At 38.7% G+C, this 22768-nt stretch overlaps 1 protein-coding gene across 2 annotated transcripts in view; it reads left to right on the top strand.

Annotated features, from left to right (window-relative positions):
* LOC111861222 (coatomer subunit alpha) overlaps positions 1-22768 on the top strand; it is a 79724-nt gene that overhangs the window by 45000 nt on the left and 11956 nt on the right. For both annotated transcript variants that reach the window (XM_023845617.1, XM_023845616.1), the window contains exons 4-12: positions 2753-2976; positions 3942-4181; positions 6874-7019; positions 8812-9013; positions 10711-10850; positions 13461-13685; positions 17557-17719; positions 18000-18233; positions 19906-20091. In XM_023845617.1, the coding sequence (XP_023701385.1) occupies positions 2753-2976; positions 3942-4181; positions 6874-7019; positions 8812-9013; positions 10711-10850; positions 13461-13685; positions 17557-17719; positions 18000-18233; positions 19906-20091 (1760 nt within the window). The remainder of the gene's footprint in view (positions 1-2752; positions 2977-3941; positions 4182-6873; positions 7020-8811; positions 9014-10710; positions 10851-13460; positions 13686-17556; positions 17720-17999; positions 18234-19905; positions 20092-22768) is intronic.

Raw genomic sequence — 22768 nt, 5'->3', positions numbered from 1 at the left:
CGCCCTTCGTATTAGAATGATGTTTCTCTTCTGCCTCCTTTCACTTTTTTGTTGGAGCAAATGGCACAATCATTTGTTACATTCCTATCATATGCCTGAATTAGATGCAGCTTGCCATTCAGACATCTTCTGCAGCTGTTGCAGCTTGGTCTTCCTCTCTTTTTGGTCATTTTTTTCAAATGTTTTCTACAAATACTTCAATCACTTTCTTATGGTACTCCAGGTGAGACAGAGTTGGAAGTTTTGCAGACTGCTGGTTCATATTATACAGGGTGTTTTCTTTACATACCTGTTCTTCTCAGCAACTATTTCTTCAAACAAAGGTGCACTAAATTCATGTGGAGAAACAGGCATTTGTCCAGTTCAAGGTGGTTTATAACCAGATGAGTCATAAAATGATATATAGGAATCATGGTCATTTTCGTCTCAGAGAGCCCAATCTTCATTGTCATCTTTATCATTGTAAGCAGCACCACCACCACTTGCCTGACAGTCATCAGAATTACTACAGTTGTCACTCAAATCGGACTCAGGTATTTCAGCATCAGGCTCAATACAATCAAATTCTATCAATGTCTGAATCCTAACTGAAGTCACTGAAAGAATCGAAGTCATCATGCAGTTGCTCATGGATCTGTTTGCTGTCCAATGCATGCCCACTGGAAGACGCCATCGATTTATGACTACAGAGAAAAGTATATGCAAATGCTTCGAAAAATGTATTCTAAAATTCACAGAAGTACTACAACAAACAGTTTGTTACCACTGCAAAGAGGAAGTCTTGAATGATACAGTGATACTGTTTGCCTCCCTTAGACTGACTCCAGATTGTCTATAACATTCATGAAACATGTGGCAGGCTCAGTCTGTCATAGAACTGCAAAGAGTTAAGTCTTCCTAAGTATAAAAATTTGTTTTTCCACTAATGATTGCATACAGCACATAGTAATCCTGGTGGGGAAGTCGCATTGAAGATTGAAAAGGAGATGGGAGGTTAATGTTAAGATGGATGTTACAGAAGTAATTTGTGAGGTTGTGAGATGAATGGAACTGAACAAGGCTTGCTTGTGTAGTACTAGATTTTGGTTGACTTTTTAAGTTCTGCTACCAGAATGCTGGTATAGGTAGTGCTACTTCAAGCTCAGACTTCATTTCTGAAACTGAATACTGGTATCAGTAAAGTTAAAAATAACTAGAAATTTTAGAGCTTGATTAATTAAACTTGACTTGGGAGTGCATCTGAGTTCATGGCTTTGAGAAATTCAGTATGATTGGCGTCTTTTCAGAACAACTGTCTGCTCAAGCATATCTAACTTCTTTGGGTGGAAAGCGTATTGATTAAACTTGGTTAATGTGGTGTAAATTAAACTAACATACCTATTAAAGGGTTTTCTGTGTATGGAGCAATGTTTTATTGTTATTTCATCTCTCTCAGTAACCCACCCTTCCTGACTGATTTGGCCTATTGTACCTGTCCCGGGTGTTTATGATGATGGAGAATTTGGTGGAATGAAGATTGGAAGGGGAAACTGAAGTACTCGGAGAAAACCTACCCCAGTGGCACTTTCTCCACCACAAATCCCACTTGAGCAGACCCGGGTTTGAACCCAGGCCGCCACAGTAGGAAGCCAGCGACTAACCGCTTGAGCTATGGCGCAGCCTTCGCTTCCTGACTTATTCCAACTTCCTCCCATCCCCTTCTGTATATCTCTGTGATTAAAAATGTTACTGATAGAATCACTGAAGTTATTCATTTCCTCTGCATTTAAACTTTATTATAATCACTGCATTTGGAACAACAACTTGGCTGAAACATAATTAGAATACATTATTTTGGTGTAATGCAGTATGGCAACTGCAGCATTATGTTTATAAAAATTATAAGTATTCCAGGCCCTCATGTAATTTATAGCAAAGTTTAAATGTATGTCTTGTGTTCAAAGGCCATTGGTATCCTTTCAGAGAATTTCTTATTTTCACATCTTCACCTCTCTGTTTCTCTCAATCCATTCTTATACAGTATACATATTACATACATAATTTCAGATCAGACCATGGGCTGTATGCCTTTTCATGTAGTTGTTTAACATTGAGGGAGATACATGTATACTTGTAAAACTGTATGCGTGAAGTTCTCCTGCAGTGAAATAATCTGGGCACAGGTATGGTACTGTATATAGATTTTTCTCATCTCTGGATTTGAATGTTCTGTTTAAAAGAATGTTCTTTATGTATTCAAATCTGATACATGAATTATGAGAAAAGATAAACTTTTTTTTTCAACATGAGCAGTTATACAATTAAGTTTGACACATTGACTTCAATAAAGTAATACTACAAAGTAAGTTTTACATAATTGTTTTGAGAAATAAAAACTCTACAAGTTCATTGTGACTTAGTTTCTTGAAAGACAAGTTCATTTCTATGTGTAAATATTTTATAAGGACTTGTTTTGTGGTATGTAGGATAAGTTTATATATATTTTCATTAGTAAGGCTATTGTAGTCAGGTTTGTATATTCACTGATTACTGTAAGTTAAGGCTTACACAGTCACACAAATTCTGTTGAGAGAAACCTTTGTATTATTCCCATCATTATACCAACACTTCCCTTTTGTGGAAATGTTTAATGACTCAATGATGCATACATAGTGTTCATTAAATCATATGGCGATACTACCGAAGTAATGTAAAGTCTGTTTGTAAGAAATGTGCTTTAGTGTGTTATGGAAGGCATTTGGTCATATTATAGGCCTTCGGAAGAAGAATGTGGCACCAGGACCAGGAGGCTTGGATGAGCATCTCAAGAACCCGGGAGCAACAGACTTGTTTGGGCAAGCAGATGCTGTTGTGAAACATGTATTAGAGGGCCATGATAGAGGGGTGAACTGGGCCTGCTTTCACCCAACCCTTCCTCTGATTGTCTCAGGTGCAGATGACAGGCAGATAAAGCTGTGGAGAATGAATGAAGCAAAAGTAAGGACTGAAGCTAATGCTGTAGCATGTTTTATGTAAAATTTTAATGAAATGTAATGTTGGTATTTGTTACCAAATTGGATTATAAAACTGTTTCTACTTTTAGCACTTTTGGAATGGTCATGTCACAGTGCAGTCTCACCTACAGTTCAGTGGGGATCTGATACACCTTTATTTACTAACTGATTAATATGTGTTTTTAAAATGAAGTTGGAATGTTGCCAGTGCGAGCAATCTCAGGACACTATCATGCAGCCAAGCGTGTATTACAGAATGTTATATTTTTGTGGGTGTCAAGCGGAGTGTACCTATATTAAGGACAGGATTTTTTCCAAATCATTGTTTGGTAGTGGTCATTCAGCATCATGCAGCAATTGTAACTCCAGTTGTGTGGCATTTTACTGCTGTTAATGTTTTAAAAATCATTCATGATTTCATAAATTGTACCATAATGATTCTTAGAAATCAGCTTAACACAATAAACTGAGGAGATTAGCTTCAGCTGCCATGTATCTGATGTGTATTCAAGAAAGGACCATCTCAGATCTTGGCTATGACACTGGTTATCCTACACATTTCTTTGTGTATGTGATTTTGCTTAGTCCCTTCACCTGAATGCTGGGATAAGACCTTGAAATAGCCCCCAACTTCTTCCTCCCAAATTCTTTTTAAGTTCACTGAACATGACTGTCCTGTCATACAGTTTTGCACCAAGTAGTGTATGGCTGATGAAGTGTCATTAAATAATCATACTCCCTTTGCATCATGTGAGCTCTTTTGCCACATATAGTCTTGTAGAGTAATCATGACCACAGCAGCTGCAGATATCAGTGCTTTATTATAGAGAGCGATTTATTAACATTTTTCAGTTGCTGAATAAATGGATAATATGTATGTAACTTCCTTTCTTAAGTGGAAATGTGTAGCCTTATTTTCTTAACATGTTTATATTTTAAAATTGACAGGCTTGGGAAGTGGACACATGCCGTGGGCACTATAATAATGTTTCATGTGTACTATTTCATCCCCGTCAAGAACTCATTCTCTCCAACTCTGAAGACAAGAGCATACGTGTGTGGGACATGAGCAAACGCACTTGCCTGCACACATTCAGAAGAGAACATGAACGTTTCTGGGTATTAGCTGCTCACCCATCTCTGAATCTGTTTGCTGCAGGCCATGATTCTGGCATGATTATATTCAAGGTTGGTATTTAGTATATTGTTATCAAGAAATCAACAGAGACTAGCTTGAAGAGTGTGAATTTCTTGGTATGGCACTGTCAGTGTCAGTAGGAAATTACACCATTTAGTTTGAAGTTCAATGGGAAATGCTTATTGGTGGTTCTTACGCAGTGTGTCCAGGTTCTGTTAGGACTGTGTTCATTAAAAATACAAGACGTGAATTATTTTCAAAATTTCACTAATTTTATTCAAAATAGTCTCCTTTTGAATCAATACATAGCTTGAATCGATTGAAAAGTTTTCGAAAACAGTCACTGTACTGCTTTTGTGGAATCACATTTAAAACTGCGGTACATTCCCTTTGGATGTCATGGATGGTGTCGTGACAGTCTCCTTTCATCCCCAACTTAACTTTTGGGAACAACCAGAAATCTGCTGGAGCCAAATCTGGCAAATAAGGAAAATGATCAGGGACTGTGATCCCTTTTCTAGCCAAAAAATCGTGCACAATCTTCGGTTTTTTGGGTGGGCCATTGTGGAGGAGTGACCAGGAACCTTGCTCTCGATATTCAGGTCGAATTTGAAGAATTCTCGCCCAAAAACGATTGAGGACTCCAAGATAATCAGAATTCACTGTTTGATCTTCTGGCAAAAATTCCTTGTGAATGATTCCTTTGGAATCAAAGAAAATGATTAGCATTGTCTTTATTCGACTCTTTGCATGCGCACTTTCTTTGCTGTTGGCTTCTTTGGACTCAACCACGCTCCACTCTGCCGCTTTGTTAGAGGCTCATATTGAAATCGCCATGTCTCGTCACCAGTAACAATCAATTTTGTAAATTTTGTATCACTTTGGGCCGACCATAACATGTCTCTGCAGTGTTCCACTCTGGCATGTTTTTCATCGCCTGACAGCGCGTGCAGTACAACCCATGCACAGACCTTTTGTTTGCCCAAATCCTTGGTCAAAATTTGATGCACAGTACTTTTTGGTATTCACAAAAGCTCCTCGATGAGTTTTGTAGAAACACAGCTGTCTGATGCAAGGATTTCGGTCCGGTCACTTTTTTCACATTTTCTTCAGTGTGCCTTGTTCTCGGCTTTGATGCACGTGGAGCGGAGTGTCTTCAATGTCCTCCCTGCCATCACGAAATACAGAATACTATCGAAAAATATTCGAGTGACTCAAACAATCACTACTGTACACACTTTTCATCATTTCATACGCTTCTCCGGATGTTTTGCCTAATTTCAAACAAAATTTGATGTTGGCTCTCTGTTTAACTGCCATTTTCTGATGAGCGTCAGAACAGTACTGTTACATTCAAGGTCAGAACACATGATGCAGCAATGCTTGCGCTTTGAAATTATAGACAGCCACAGCTGAAACTTCAAGAATCTTAATGCCACAACTCACCAACAGATGGCATTGCAGAGCAAATTAAAAAAAAAGAGTCATAACGGATCCTGGACTTACCATGTATGCACAGTAATACCGAAACATACAAAGAGGATGCATTTTTTTTATTGCTAGTGGGGTGGGACTAAGTCCCTTGTACTGCGGCCACTTTTGGCCTATTGTACCAGCCCCAGATTATAGGTGAGGGTGATTGTGGAGCAATTTGTGGAATGAAGATTGGCAGGGGAAACCTAAGTACTTGGAGAAAACCTGCCCCAGCACCACTTTGTCCACCACAAATCCCACTTGACCAGACCCGGGATCAAACCTGAGCCGCTGCAGTGGGAAGCCAGCGACTAACCACTTGAGCTGTGGTGCAGCCTAAGAGGATGCATTGCTAGAATTTAGTTTCTATATAAAGACTTTAGATATGAAATAACTCAACATTAGTACTCTAGGAGTGTAATTTTCATCATTGTAACATTATCATTTCTTGCTATAAAATGTGGAAACTTCCCTTAATTGTCATGTGTAAACAGTTATTTCTTTTTTTGGGAAGGGGGGAGGGGGCATTGATCATTGCTGAAGTGAAACTTGGAGGCCTGTTTTTCTGGTTCTGATCTTCAACCCATACAGCAAGCAGTCTCACCATCTTCTACATATGCATATTTATTTTATGAGCTAATTTTGAAGCAGGTACAAGAGGTGACTGATCAACGTATTTTCACTTAATCACTGCTATTTTAACTATGAAGCCAGAAAAATCAGCACTCTTACCACTGTTCACTTAGTGGTCAACAGACTTGATTTGTTATATACCTTGTAGTTTCTGCCCTAACATGTAATTTTTCCCTACATTATAGCAATTTTATCACCACCACCACTCAGTTTTTTTTACATAGACCTATTTGGTGTAGGTTCAGCATAGTGTGGCTGTGTTGGAGTTCATGTAATGAATGTTGATGGAAACTGCTGACACTTGGAAAATATATGTTGTGCTTTGCTGAGCATTGATTCACATTGACATGTGTGTGTGTTTTTGATGATAATAAGGCCTTCATTTGTGAGAGTATTTACCTTGTGTATGCCATGTAAATTCTGTGCAAATGAAAATTTTAGTAGAATTGTATACTAGCGAATATTATGCACTTAAATTGTGTAATTCGCAGTTTATAATTTGCACTAGCCTCTGTAGATAGATGTGAGCATTTAAAAGAATGTAGGCTTTATATGTTTTCCCAGAATCTTTCCATTTTCTCCTTCTGTGCTTATTAAGAGTCACAGTTGTAAGAGAGATGCATTTTTGTTATACAGTTGGAGAGGGAACGTCCAGCATATGCTGTCCATGGAAACTTATTGTATTATGTGAAAGATCGATTCCTCCGCAAACTAGATTTTACCACATCCAAGGATACAGCTGTAATGCAGCTTAGAGGTGGTGGCCGCACACCTGTGCACAGGTATTAGGCTTTGATGGTGTGAGTTTATATTCATTACAGTGAATAATAAATAGTCCAGAAAATTTATAAGTTCTGAATAATATAGTTATCCTTCCTTCTTCCTGTCCCTTTTTTTAAGTTTTCTTATTGTTTCTAAATATTCTAAATTAAAATTAGCACATAAAGAGTAATAGTGACATGTAACTTACCCAGCATTCTAAAGAGTTGGCAAAATTTATTGTCCATTATCAAATTTTGTAACACATGAAAGGGAATTTAAAGAGAATTCAAGTGACTGCAATGTAATATCTCTTGGTAAAATATTTTTTGAGCTGAAGCATTGCCAGTATCATGCAGTATTGCATAAAGTGTCATGTTTGACAACTGTACTCCCCTAAAACAAGGGTGAGCAATAATTTTTATCTGGAGCTGGATGGTATTGTTTTGAAGTGACTGCATGCCATGAAGCTTCATGAGAAAAATTCAGTATTTCCGAATTGTTAAATAGAACCTAACTAACAACAGCTTATGTAAGGTAGAGGTAAAGCCAGCCCTGTAACAGGCTGTGGAGGCCCATAGCATTTTGAGACATTCGGCTCACAGATGGCGGTGATGATGTTAAACTTATATGCTTGCCACCCTTTACCCCCAGGAAGACTCCTGGTACTCATTTCTGTTAGAGGCTGAGTCAACCCCAGGGCCATAGTTCAGCTGGAAGGATTAGGTCAGTTGAAAAATTTAATGACCTCATTGGGAGTTGAACCATGACCTTCCAGCTTACAGCAATGATTGATGTTTTTTACATGGTTCATGCCAAGATGTTATAAGGAGGACAATTGTCTCATGAGTTCAGAGAGTGTTTAAAGGGAGCTAGTGAAAGTAAGACTTAGTCGCTGCAATTGAGAGCAAGTGGGCAATGAAGTGAGCATGGAAACTGAAGGATCCCCACTGTTAAAAGCCTTTACCAAGGAATAACTGGTGAAGACACAGAAGACTGAAAAGACTTAGTGCGCGCTGGAGTGATTTGAAAATGTGGAAATTAACAATGGCACCATATTTAAGTATGGTCACAAGGCTTGTGTTGAAGTGGTCAATAAATCCAATCTCCAGTCCAAACCCCATCTAGAGTCACACTCCTCCTTGTGACAGTATGTAAACATTATAGGCAGCAAAGCACTTAACAAGTATAATTATAAATATCATAATGAGATGGTAGTTGTAATTAGACATCATTAATGGAAGATATTTTCTGTAGAGAATTAAAGAATTTGTGATTTTGTAAACCTTAAGATTCTGGAGACAGATTTGATTTGTTTCATTCTGGTCCGTTACACTAACAATCACGAATATAAATCACTCCGTCCAATGTGACCTCTAAGTTTATTACTACATGAAAAACTTAACACCCTTACATGTTTCAGTCTCTGCGGATCATTTTCAGAGGGCAAACATCACTACAAATAGGAAACCACCTTCACATAAGTTGTTTAGATGTAAAGTACGTANAAATTTTAAATAATTTTTAAAAACTTTACATTTCCAGGAAACTGCTGTGTTTGTGAAATGTTCTATTTTGTGTACTATGCATTGTAACATATAAGTGTACGTACTTTACGTCTAAACAACTTATGTGAAGGTGGTTTCCTATTTGTAGTGATGTTTGCCCTCTGAAGATGGTCCGCAGAGACCGAAACATGTAAGGGTGTTAAGTTTTTCATGTAGTAATAAACTTAGAGGTCACATTGGACGAGTGATTTATATTCTGGAGACAGTTTTGAAATCTCTTACTGGTGATGATATTTGTTTGTTGCAGTATGTCGTACAATCCAGCAGAGAACTCTGTTTTATTGTGTACAAGGACCAGTAATGTGGAGAACAGCTCATACGACCTGTATGGCATTCCCAAAGACTCAGACAGCCAAAATCCTGAATCTCCAGAAAGCAAGCGTTCCTCAGGCGTTACAGCCATATGGGTAGCAAGGAATCGCTTTGCAGTTCTAGACCGCACGCATTCGGTATGATAGTTTGTTATGCATTCTTTGCACACAGTGCATAATGTGGATATAGCGTTTGTCAACCTGTTTAATGTCTGAAACACCAATCAAGTTAACTTGAGTGGTAACACTTCAACTTATATTTGGTAGTTGCCTGATTCACATCTTGGCTGGGATACAGACTATCTTTACTTTTTTTTGTGGTTTGTCACAGTCTGTCCTGGTAAATGTCAGCTAGCACCTTATATTAGACCTGACCACATCTTTCCACATCTTGCAAACTCATTATTCACTGTCATCCAATGATTTGATGCTGTATAGTCAGAGTTATTGAGAGTGTTATTAAATGAACTACAAAACAAAATGTCCAGGTGAATGGTTAGCTTCACATCCTGGCTGCTTTACCTATGGGGAAATCACCCCCATGACCCATTGGGCAGGAGGCTCGGTGAGCCCCAGAGCCAGTCGGGATGTTTTGGAGAAAAGAAAAATGTTGCCTCTGCCAGGAATTTCACCCCAGCTGTCCAGTCCATCACTATACCAACTGAGCTATCCCAACTCCCCTCATAATGATAAACAAGTTTTACTTGAAACATTCTTTTGATATTGCACAAAATACAAAGAGAAATAATTTATGTATGCATTCAAAATTTGATGCAACTAGCTACATTATTTTTATTATAGATGTATTAGTCATCATGTAATTTCTTGAAATCTGAAACATCATATTGTTAAAAAAGGAAGAAAAGGTAAAACTATCCTTGTAACGGGCTATAGCAGCCCATGGAGTTGTGAGATGTTGAGGCTCCCACATTTTCTAGATAGTTGGCTCACAGATGGCAGTGAGGTTGTCAGCCTTATGCACTGGCCTCCCTCTACCACCAGGAGGATTCCTGGTACTTGTTTTTTTAAATGCTGAGTTGACCCCAGGGCCAGTTGTTCCTTCTTTAATTAGTAACCTGCATGGAGTGCTGCATAGAGAGTATATTGTAAAATTACATATATTGTAGTACTTCAGTATATTTAGTCTTAACAGTAAAGCACCCCTCACTATCAGAATTCTCTTTCCAAAATTAAAATGTATTTTCAATTTATTGATGGAAGTAATTTAAGCATATTATTTATTTACTTTGAGAAAGGAATTTATATATGACATGATTGTTTCATTATAGTACTTTTAGTGTTTCGAGGATGGCAGTCGATTCTCATTCCTAAAGTCATGTCTTGCTACCCACATGATTTGGGGCATAACATAGCATGTAATGAAACTCTGGAAGTACAGTTTGTAGTTTGGGAAGCAAAACTGCAGCTTTAGTCAGTGCAGAAAGTTATAGATAAACGTGACTCTTTAGTAATCACTCATATTGACGAAATTTCTAGAACAACATCCTTTTTTTATGCAACTTTTTTTGTATATGCTGTGTTAAGAAATTAATGGTGCTAATGATTTTTTCACTCCACTGAAGTTGTGTTGTATAAGCCATATTCACTACATCATGATTGTACTATAAATAATACATTTTACTTGTTTTTAATAAGTATTATAAATAAATAGGCAGCCAGTCCCTTTGAAATTTAAACATATCAGTTTGTACAGTTTTCACATACTGTTTGAAAGGAGTTCCACCAACTTTTGTTATGGAAAAATATGAAAATCTGAACTACATGAAAAGTAAATATAAAACGAGACTGAGTATCATATATATTCACATTTCCAGTTGATGATAAAAAATCTGAAAAATGAAGTGACTAAAAAAGTTCAGACTCCAAACTGTGATGAAATTTTCTATGCTGGAACAGGAATGCTACTGCTGAGAGATTCAGATGGAGTAACCTTGTTTGATGTTCAACAGAAGAGGTGAGTTATATTTGTTTTATTGCCACACAGCATTCTGTCTCATACTTCAAAGGGACCTAGGTTGAATGTTAGCCAGTGGCTTGCTACTATCATGACTGAAACTTGTCATGGATTTTATTTACTTCTACAGTTAAATCCCACCATTGTACTTTAAAATAAAGCATAACCACATGGATATTTGCTTACCAGTTTGTCATTGGAGTACGTTTCTGACTCTTATTATGACTGGAGACCTTTCCATGTGTTCCACATTACGTTGTGGGTTTCAGTAATTTTCTTTGTTTCTCCTGAACTGAAAATTACAGTAGTTCACAATTAAATATTTGAGTTACAATCTGAATACATGCATCCCTTGAAACAGCATCAGCATAAGTCTGTTATGCACATTTCTGGACAATATTATATTGTAGCATTTTGCTGCACTTCACTTAGTATCGAATGGTTTTACAGTCTTTCCATAAAACTTACTAAAAATTATTCACTTAAAATGTTTTACACATCATATAGATTTTAACTTATTATAAGTTATTCATTATATATGAGGGACAGTCAAATGAAAACAGGTCAGAAGCCGAAACATATTAAAGAACATTTCTTACCTCAAAAGTAATCTCCAAAACTGTTAATACATTTATCCCACTTAGAGATAAGACAGTCAATCCCATCCTTAAAAACCTTTTGGGCTGTCTACGGAACCACATCTTTACCCAGCCCCACACGGCTTCATCTGATGCAAACCGATGTCCACAAATGTCTCTCTTCAAGTCTCCAAAAATGTGAGAATCATATGGGGAGAGATCTGGGCTGTAGGGAGGATGTTGAAGCACTTCCCAACCAAATCTCCTTAGTGTATTCCTCACAGAGTTGGCAGTGTGGGGGCGCACATTATCATGAAGAAGGATCATGCCGTTCAGTAGCATTCCACGACATTTTGACTTTATGGCGCGTCGCAGTTTCTGCAAAGAGTCTTCATAGCGCCGTGCACTGATTGTGGCCCCATGCTCAAGAATTCGACAAGCAGAGGGCCTTTGCAGTCGAAGAAGAATGTCATCATCACTTTACCGGAACTTGTGTGTACGGCTTTGAATTTATTCGGTGGGGGAGAATTTATGTGTTTCCACTGTTGGCTCTGCCATTTGTANCCTCACAGAGTTGGCAGTGTGGGGGCGCACATTATCATGAAGAAGGATACTGCCGTTCAGTAGCATTCCACGGCATTTTGACTTTATGGCGCGTCGCAGTTTCTGCAAAGAGTCTTCATAGCGCCGTGCACTGATTGTGGCCCCATGCTCAAGAATTCGACAAGCAGAGGGCCTTTGCAGTCGAAGAAGAACGTCATCATCACTTTACCGGAACTTGTGTGTACGGCTTTGAATTTATTCGGTGGGGGAGAATTTATGTGTTTCCACTGTTGGCTCTGCCATTTGTACTCAGGTTCAAAATGGTGGCACCAAGTTTCGTCCCCAGTGGCAATATGGGACAGAAAAGCATACTCTTCCTCATGGTATTGTTGCAAGTGACTCAGTGATGCAGTCTTCTGTTCCTCCATGAGTTGATGCGGAACCCACTGTGCGCAGGTTTTGTGGTACAGCAGGTGTTTTGTCACAATGGCGTGTACAGAACCATGACTTATTCCCATCAAAAGACTAATTTCTTCCACAGTGATCCGTTGGTTTGCCTGAATATGACCATCCAACGCAGCAGTAACATCAGGAGTGACATGATGAGCCTGTCCTGGGCAACCATCATCTTGCAGTGACACACATCCCTCTCGGAATCTCTTATGCCACGCCAGCACATGCGAACGTGACATGCTGTGTTCGCTGTAAACAACATAAATGCAACAATGAACTTCTCATCCTCCTACTCCTTCAGCAGTCAAAAAGTGCACTACACTTCACAGTTCTTCTTTACCTGCCTCCATTACTGATGTTGGATGACCACATGTAGCGCTAACCTTACTTACAGCACAATAAACAAACGACTAGTGTGCAAGAGCACGTCACTGCTTTCCCCAAGTCCACACCAGATGTTCATACTGTAAGCAGATTCCAGTGTTACCAACTTGTGCGCGTGTGTTATGCGTGGTGACCTGTTTTAATTTGACTGCCCCTTATATTTTAACCTATAAGGTCATCATCAGATGTTTTATTTTTATAATTATAATTTATCATTTTAAAACACCTGATGATGACATTATAGGTTGAAACATATAGTGAATAACTTTTAATAAGTTAAAATCTATATGACATGTAAAACTTTTAAAGTGAATAACTTTTTGTGAGTTTTATAGATGGATGTGCTGCACGTGATACTGTGAAGCCATTTGATACAGTTCTGGAGCATGATCTTAAAGAATATGCATTGTAGAACCCATGTTACTGCACTGCTTGACCCAAATGCATTGGCTTCGTAGTGGTATGTATCACTAAAGGAGGAGATATTTTCTTAAGGTAACCAGTGCAGGATATCAGCAAATTATGACAATTAAAATTCCAGTCGTCCCTTGTTCCAATTTACTGCACTGTCCTACTAATGGCAAACTGCATTATACCACATACATTTTTTAAACAATAATTATAAATTTTAAATGGAAGTTTGTTTCCTCAGAACTCTAGCACAGGTGAAGATTGGCAAATGTCGGTATGTTGTGTGGTCAGCTGACATGTCTCATGTAGCTCTATTAGCTAAACATACTGTCAACATCTGCAACCGTCGACTTGAATCGCTCTGCTCAATTCATGAGAACACACGTGTGAAGTCAGGAGCTTGGGATGATAGTGGAGTTTTCATTTACACTACAAGCAATCACATCAAATATGCCATCTCCAATGGGTAAGTACATTTTATATGAACACTTAATTTAAACCAATTATGATTTAAATCCTTCATTCTCCAATTCTTCACACAAAATCATTCAAGTAATGAAAATAGTAGTCTTTGATTAGAAGTAGTAGTTCATTATTATATTGTGACATGTTGACCCCTACCTCCCTAGCGGCACGTAGCGGTAACGTAGCGCTCGNCCCCCCCCCCCGCCACTCTCCCTGCGGTGATGTCATGAGCGGAGCCGAAGTGAGCCGAGCGGAGCCGAAGTTAGCCGAGTCCCTGCAACCTTGAAGCTATGCATCGCGAGTCAACAGCGGTGACGTCACCAAGGGGTAACAGCGTTGCTAGGCTATACGCCACGTCACAACTAGCAACAGCGAACGGAATAAAAGCTGGCTGAGCAGCAAGCGAGAGTCAGTGCGTTATCAACGAGTTCTCAGTTCGCAAGTTACGAGCTACAGACGCGTGTGCGATAACCAGTTATATTTGGAGTGTGTAATTCAGGGAGACTTGTATAGCTCCCGCGTTATTAATACGGGAAGACTCTTGAAGATAGTGTTAAGAGATTTTGTTGTAGGGTTTGTAAAGTGTGGAAACCCGTAACATTGTGATAATTAATTGTAGCCGATATTTGTAGATTGTTCAATTGACCAATTAGCGATCTCTACGGCGTATTCAGTAACAAAACACGTTACAATATGAAACAGAGATTTAAAACTTAGCGTATACATTAAACTTTCTTTGTGTTCTATGTTATGAACCTTTCATTAAGAAAGACTTGATGGAAAAAGGAGGTGGATTGAGGAAGGTGAACTTGGTGATGTGACTTGCACTTGGGTGTTAATTGCTTTGCATGTCATCTGGAAGCCAGGTTACTCTGTCTTAAGTGTTTTGTGATTTTACATATTCCTTCTAATGAAATGCTAGGCTAGTGCTTTTAGATGTGCTAAAACTGCTTCCACCAATTAATGATTGCTAAATAACTCTTGCAGTTCATGACTAACAATATGTGAATTACACTCTCTGATTTTGGTAAAATAGTAAAATAAAATTGATCTATTATATATGCTATGACCTCTCTGTGCACAGGTATCTGTAAGGAAATATCAGATTTAGCAGCAGGTACAAATGTTTCGTTTATCTTTTCGTTATGCAGATTTGTCAGTCTAGACATATATAATTTTATGTAACAATGTACTTTGAGTTAAGGATGACTGATATTTTATTTTTTGTTCCTAAACAGATCAGTAATTCCATGCTTCCCAAGATATTATATTTACTCTTGTTTCATACTAGACAACCAAGCATTATTGCATATGATTGCAGCGCTCTTTCCTCCTAGAAGTCAACATTTTCTGATCATAACAAATACTGTTGCAGGTGTCATTTATTTTCTTCTTAGAGTTGTTGAGATGTGAAATTTAAGCCAGTTCTTTTAACTTCAAAGTGATAATACAGGTTAAAATGTTGTTATATTATATATATCCATTTTGGATAAAAGTAACCAGGAATAAGTACATTTTTAGGGAGGAGCATTTTTTGTTAGCATGGGACATAAGTTCATTAAATGTATGTTTTGTTTGCTTTACTCGTCCCATTTCCTACCCCTTATTCTTCACTTTGAGATTCAGTTTTCTAACAGTAATGAACAATGAAAAATTTCCTATGTAGGCATGCATATAGAACATTTCTGTAGTACAGAATTCGAATGCTTGGATAATGAAATGTGTTGGGAAGTAACTATGTTCAGAATCTGTAAGATTATGTAACATTGTTATTGACATAAAATTCCTGTCCCACTGAATTGGCATTGGTGGTAATGCTTCTGACTTGTATTTGGGAGGAGCTGAGCTTAGATCTCAGCTGGGATGTCAGCTAATCTGGCTGAGGTTTTCATGGCTGTTGTCAGTCTCTGCAGCCTCCTGCCACGACTGTACCTCAGTTAGGCCATGGCAGCTTCCCAGGAGGAAAGGTTGGTTATCTGGGAGGTCATAGTATCAGTCATTCTAAACAAAAAAAAAAGTGTGTACATATGTGTCCTATTCTGAATGGTTTCCAAGGTAAAGCTATTTCACTGTACAATTCCAAAACTGTTGATAAGAAAGAGATATGTACTGTTTCTAATACTGGTATTTATTGTTCAACTGAAAAAGTTGCTACAGTTCACCTGGTATAATATATTTTCGAAAATTCCACCGTCAACATCATTGCACTTTGCAACTCGTGTGAGGACATGGCATGTTAAGTGTTTGAGTGCATCTTGAGATTCTCTAATGCAGGTGATAACATCCATTCTGTGATCAAGCAGTTTGTCTTGTGTACCCACTTTTCTTCTGTACACTTTACTCTTCATCCAGCCCCATAAGCAAAAATCTAACGGGGTTAGGTACAGAGAGCTTGATGGCAAATTAATGGTATTTCCATGACTGATCCACCGATAATGGAAAGTGTCATTGAGGTGTATAACAAATCGGGTATAATGAGAAGGGGCTCTGTCATGCTGAAAGTACATAGCAACCTGTGTAGCCAAAGGAACATCATCTAGTTATTCTGGTAATCCATTTTGCAGAAAGTCCAGGTAATTATGTCCCGTCATATGATTATCTAAAATAATGGGACCAGTCAGCACGTCATCCATCATACCTCATCACACATTGATATGGAAACTATGTTGAAAATTTGTTTCCACAGTACCATGTGGATTGTCTTTGAGACCATCGATGCGAGTTACACAAGTGTTGTTGATTACATTATGGTTGAAAGTAGCTTTACCAGTGAATAGTATTAATGGAAGCAATTGGTGATTACTATGTAACCAATGACAAAATTCTAGATGCATGGCACTGTCCCCTGAGTATAGATTTTGCACACGCTATTGGTGAGACATGCAGTGTTCACCATACATGTATTTATGAAACACCAAGACGTGTAGAAAGTCTTTGTGTGCTAGTAGTAGGGCTACGCTGTACCATTTAAAGAATGTTTCCATGTTCCTCCACATGTTGTTGACATGCTCATTCAGATGGAACATGAGCACTGGGAAGCATACCACGTTCACGTAATGTATTGAACACCTTGAAAAACACCCTGTGATCCAGAATTCTGCGCATAAGAAACCATCGACAGTATTCTCTAACAGAAGCAGTGGCACTACCAATGCAGAAACCATAAGCATACAGCATACAGCATATTTAGCATCTGTGAAGATGTTGGAATTTTTTCACAACATTCCTAAAATGTCACTGTCAACAGTCACAACGGCCAGCTGATGCTTTACACCAATTCACATGCTTTAAACAGTGGAAGAGTACAGTGGGAAGGAAGGACAATATTGGGTGCCAAATCCAAACTACTGTACAGTGAAATAGCTCTGTCAGAGACCATTCAGAATAGGATGCAAGTACATATATACACATTCTTGTTTAGAATGCCCAGTACTCTGACCTTCCTGAATATTGACCTTTCCTCCTGGGACACTCTGTATACCCTTACAAATTCTTCTGCCATTCTACCATTCAGTGGTATATAGTCTCAGGTACTGACAGCACTGAAAAATAAATCTCAAGGCATCATCATTAAACAAATCACAAAACAAAAATTCTGTCCTAATATTTGCCTTTAAAGCACTGGACACACTGTATAAGAATATTATATAATCATAATGCATCCATAATCCTAGCTTCAGATTCATAATTATTACTCATCCAGCAGAAAATCAGATTATTTTCATGTGACAAACTGTATTTCTTTTAACTGAATAATTGTACAGATATATTGATGTAGTAAGGAGAGATAGTATTCCATGAAATGGTTGTCTGAACATTCGTCAGAGAATTTAGTAAGGGTATGAATTGGATGTGTTCTTGTTTGCTGACAGAGATCACGGAATAATCCGCACACTGGATCTTCCAATATACATCACACGTGTGAAGGGCAACCAGGTATTCTGTCTGGACCGTGAGTGCAAGCCACGCATTCTCAGCATTGATCCTACAGAATTCAAGTTCAAATTGGCACTCATTAATCGTAAATATGATGAAGTAAGTCATTGGACATTCTATTTTTAAGTGAAATTGAGAAAAATACATATTTCTAGTTTTAATATACTCTGTTCTCCTCTTCGTATCAAAAGCTGTAAATTAAAATAATTGATGATGAAATGTAAAAATGCTAAATGCAAAGAGGACCTTGACATGCAAATAATCTGTTGATTAGTATTCTTAAACTGCACACATATGTTAGTAAATAAATTTGCTTTTCCTGCTGAGTAATATGTATCTGTAATCAAAACTGAATACATAAGGGGTTTATCATTTCTAGGTGCTTCATATGGTACGTAATGCTCGTCTGGTGGGACAGTCCATTATTGCGTACCTGCAGCAGAAGGGTTACCCAGAAGTAGCTTTGCATTTTGTGAAGGAAGAAAAGACCCGTTTCAGTCTTGCTCTTGAATGTGGCAACATTGAAGTTGCTCTGGAAGCTGCGCGGGCCCTTGATGACAAAGCCTGTTGGGAAAGGCTGGGACAGGCTGCCCTAATGCAGGGAAATCATCAAGTAAGTTTTGATGAGTTTGTGTATGACAGAACAGTATTTATTTGTAGCCATGGATAGAGCTTGCCAGTCATGATGAACACATTAATTTAGAAACATTGAAGTGTGTATCTGTTCTCAAATGTGGTTTTATTTCTCCCCTCAATATATATTTATTTAATGTTATGAAGCACTTCAACCCAGTGATAAATCACACTTGGAGGAAGAAGCCTGTATATTGGATTTCAAGTTACATTCATCAGGTGGTCTGCCCTAAGGAAAAAGCTTAGAATGTCGGTTGCTTAGAAAATAGACCTGCAAGTTAGACAATCTATTTACTGTCATGGGGCATTGGTCTTCAGCTTCTCTTATTTGGCAATGTCATGAAATCGTAAAGGAAGACTTCCTTCTTTGTCTGGTCATAGTATGAAGCTCTTGAGCTCTGCATGAGTATAAGTAAAAGTAAGGCCCATAGGGTTGTGAGATGTTGAGGGTCCCACACTAGACAATCGGCTCAAAGATGGCGGTAAGGTTGTCAGCCTTACGCGCCAGCCACGCTTTACTCCCCAGGAAAATTATTTAATTAATTCCTGGTACTCATTTCTGTTAGAGGCTGAGTAAACCCCAGGGCCTAGTGTGGCTGGAAGGATTAGGTCAACTGAAAAAAATCCAGTGACCTCATTGGGACTTGAACCCGCATAGCCCCTTAACCAACTACGCTACCGTGTGCCCCTCTGCATGAGTATAGCCAATAGATATTAGTAGATCCTTGGTCAAAGAGGTTCTGGCTCTAGCATTGAGGACAGGGCTGCTTTGAAGGGTCTTAATGGAAACAAGAGTTCATAGTGGACCCAGCAGAGGTCTGAATGATTGGGGAGACTGGAGGTTGTGCCCCCCCCCCTCCCCAAGTCAGTATTCAGTACCCAAGACTTGCCTACTTAAGGTTTACCCAAGGCATGGTACAGTACTTACCTTCAGTGCAACTGGCAGATGGTGATCCAAACTTCTATCTGTAATGAATTTAATTAAACTTGGTAAATAAATCTCAGTTCTCCCAAGAGCAAACTTGTGTTTTTTGTGAATTAGTACTTACAAATTGGCCAGTGTGTAACAAACTTTTTTGTCAGTGACATTTTAGTAAAAGCTGCAACTTTAAATCCAATAACAGATTAATTCAGAAAAATCAGGATCTTTTCTGTTGTATGAATGGACATTGGAAGTACGCATTCCTTTGTAGTTTTAAGTGCAAGCAACACACGTCATGAAGAAAGCAGTCTTCTGGGATGTGGCGCCATGTAAATGTGTTAACCGACGTTTTGGAGGAACATATCGCCTCCATCTTCAGGGTAGAAGGAAAGAAAAGAAAATGTGCAAGCAAAGAAACAGTGGGAGCAGGTGCAAGCAGACTTAGTCTGCTTAGTCTACCCTGAAGATGGAGGCGATACGTTCCTCCTAAATGTCGGTTAACACCACATCTACACGGTACCAGATCCCAGAAGACTGATTTCTTCATAGTTACCGCCATGAAAACGTCAAATCTTACAACACACATTATGTCTGAGAAAGGTTCAGCATTTGAACTTTTTTCATGCATGTAATATAATTCAGTATCAGCTTGTACATATTGAAATCTAAATGCTCTACTTGTATGTATATTGTGTGAAATATTATTAAAACATTTAAATCCTTTTCTTAGGTTGTAGAAATGTGCTACCAGCGAACAAAGAACTTTGACAAGCTTTCATTCTTGTACCTAATAACGGGGAATTTGGATAAGCTGCGCAAGATGATGAGGATTGCAGAAATAAGGAAGGACATATCCGGCCAATATCAGGGAGCCTTGTTCCTGGGTAATGTGTCGGAAAGAGTAAAAATTCTGGGGGTGAGTGTGCTTCTGATAAATTTCATGATTCTACAATGTCAGATTTTGGTACTTGGTGTCACAATACAGAGTTCAACCTCCAAGCCTAAGGAAAAGAATTAATTTTTTGCTCTGAGATTTACACCTTAATTTTTCCTTAACACAGAAATTCCATTTGTGAGTCATAGCCATGTAATTGTAAGACATTATTACATGAGGCACATCAACAGTTGTAGCCTCCATACTGTTGTTTGGGTAAGTATACAAACATGTAGCAAACATGGGGAAAATGAGAAGAACCGTATTTTAGTTTGGAAAGATGTAGGATTGATGGAATTAATGACAATACACTAATGGGAAAATAAATTGTATATTGTTGCTACATGTGTGTTGTACAACCATGAAACAATATAAAATGCAACAGAACATACCGTATTTACGCATGTATAGGCCGCTTGCGTGTATAGGCCGCAGCACAATTTTCAGACAGAAATTATAGAAAAAATAATTTTCTTGGAATATTATTTCAGGAGTAGAAATTATTCCAAAATTTGGCAATGTTTAACATTCCTAAGTTCGCAACTAGCGAAAATAATGGTACCGCTCGGAACAAAGGCATTGCGGGGGAGAGTTATAACATTTTCGCCTTTACTTGACTTGCCTGGTTAGTTCTGAGTGAAACATGGGTCGAGTAAGAGCAGGTTATACGTCTAAATTTAAACTTCAAGTGGTGCGTTACGCACAAGAACACGGAAATCGAGCAGCAGGGAGAAAATTCGACGTTGACGAAAAAAATGTGCGAAGATGATACTAACAAAAGATGCCCTTGAAAAAACGTCACAAAATCGACAATCTTTCCGCGGAAAGAAAGCTAAATTTCCAGAACTTCAAAATAAACTTTTGCGATATGTGCGTAATACACGGGCGGATGGATTTTCAGTGTCTGTGGAAATGATTCAATTTGAAGGCCTCAAAATAGCGGACAGAATGAAAATTCCTCGTAATGAATTTAAGGGAAGTTATGGATGGGCAAGGCGCTTTATGGCCCGACATGATCTTGTAATTCGGCGACGGACGTCAATAGCGCAGCGCCTTCCCGACACATACCAGGAGAAACTGCTTGCATTTCAAAAACATGTCCTGAAATTAAGAAAGACGCACAACTACACCATGGGAGCTATTGGAAATGTTGATGAAACTCCTGTGTTCTTTGAAATGCCGGGTGAAAGTACAGTGAACAAAGCAGGCGAAAAAACAGTGCATGTGCGGACTGCAGGAGCAGAAAAGCAGCGGTGTACCGTAATGCTTGGTATCACTGCTGATGGAAACAAACTACCACCATTTGTAATCTTCAAACGCAAAACATTGCCGAAAGAAAAGCTTCCACCGGGAATTTTGGTGAGAGTTCAAGAAAAAGGATGGATGACAGAAGAGCTCTATCTGGATTGGTTGAAATCAGTGTGGTTTCGGCGCCCAGGCGCACTTTTACGTCAGCGGTCAATGTTAGTGGTTGACAGTTTTCGAAGCCATTTAACTGAAAATGTGAAAGTGAAGATGAGGCAGGAGAAAAGTGATATGGTTGTGATACCAGGGGGGATGACTGGCATGTTACAACCACTTGACGTGTCAATAAACCGTCCTTTCAAGTCTCATTTGCGGCGCTTTTACCGGGACTGGAGATGCGGTTCCACGGAGATGACGCCGACTGGACGATTGAAGAAACCTTCATTAAGTCAAATGTGTGAGTGGATTGTGGCTGCATGGAACACCATACCAGAAGAAATGGTTTCCAAAAGTTTTAAAGTCACATCCATTTCCAACGCAATGGACGGGACTGAAGATGACGCTGTATGGCTGACATCACCTGACAGCGAAACTTCGAGCGAGAGCGACATCGACAGCAACGAGTCAAGCGATGAACAGTAATATGGTTCAATTACCGTGGACCAACTTCAGAAAGTGTCGCATAATTTATTCATGCGATGCAAAGCATGTTTGCAAGCAGAAGGGGGTCACTTTCAGCACCTGTTATAAAGCACGGTAAGTTTGTGTTATCTTTTTACAGTATTCTTATAAATGTGTGCATGTACAGAAACTGATGTAAGGGTATCAGCGACACGACTGCACTCTCGCTAGCGGGGAGGGGCACAGTAGTCGCGGAGAAACGTTCCATCTGCTCTACGCTGCTGCCCCGGTTTCCTCGATCTTTGAACACCCTGTATTACTAATTATGAATATATTTTTTTTTAAATGAAGTGTGATTTCGAATATTTCGAATATAAGCCACACCCCAGTTTTCCTCTTGAATTTTTGGCAAAAAATATGCGGCCTATACATGCGTAAATACGGTAATCTACATTGTCCATGTTTCTCATCTTTAACCCATTTTATGAAATATGATGGAAAATATATATTGTGTGGCTATGCCTTTGTAATGTTTCATTGGTGAAAATGAATCTTAAGAAAACTAATATCAGTGCAGTAAATTCTTCACAAGTATCTCTAAAGGGTTCTGATGATTGCATATAACACTCAAGATTACTGGGGTTTTGACTTTTCCCATCATCTGGTATTCTAAGAAACACAAAAGTACCCAACGTTTTGTAAACTGGATGTGTTTCTGGCCTTAGGTGAGGGCTGGGAGACACCTACTCTGTTGGGTCTGATAGAAAGGGCTAACCAATCAGTGATTGAGGTT

This window comes from Cryptotermes secundus, unplaced genomic scaffold, assembly GCF_002891405.2.
Source record: "Cryptotermes secundus unplaced genomic scaffold, Csec_1.0 scaffold2310, whole genome shotgun sequence".
In the NCBI taxonomy this organism is placed as follows: Eukaryota; Metazoa; Arthropoda; class Insecta; order Blattodea; family Kalotermitidae; genus Cryptotermes; species Cryptotermes secundus.
Note: the sequence above shows the minus strand (reverse complement) of the source record. Positions and strands in the feature narration are given on the sequence as shown.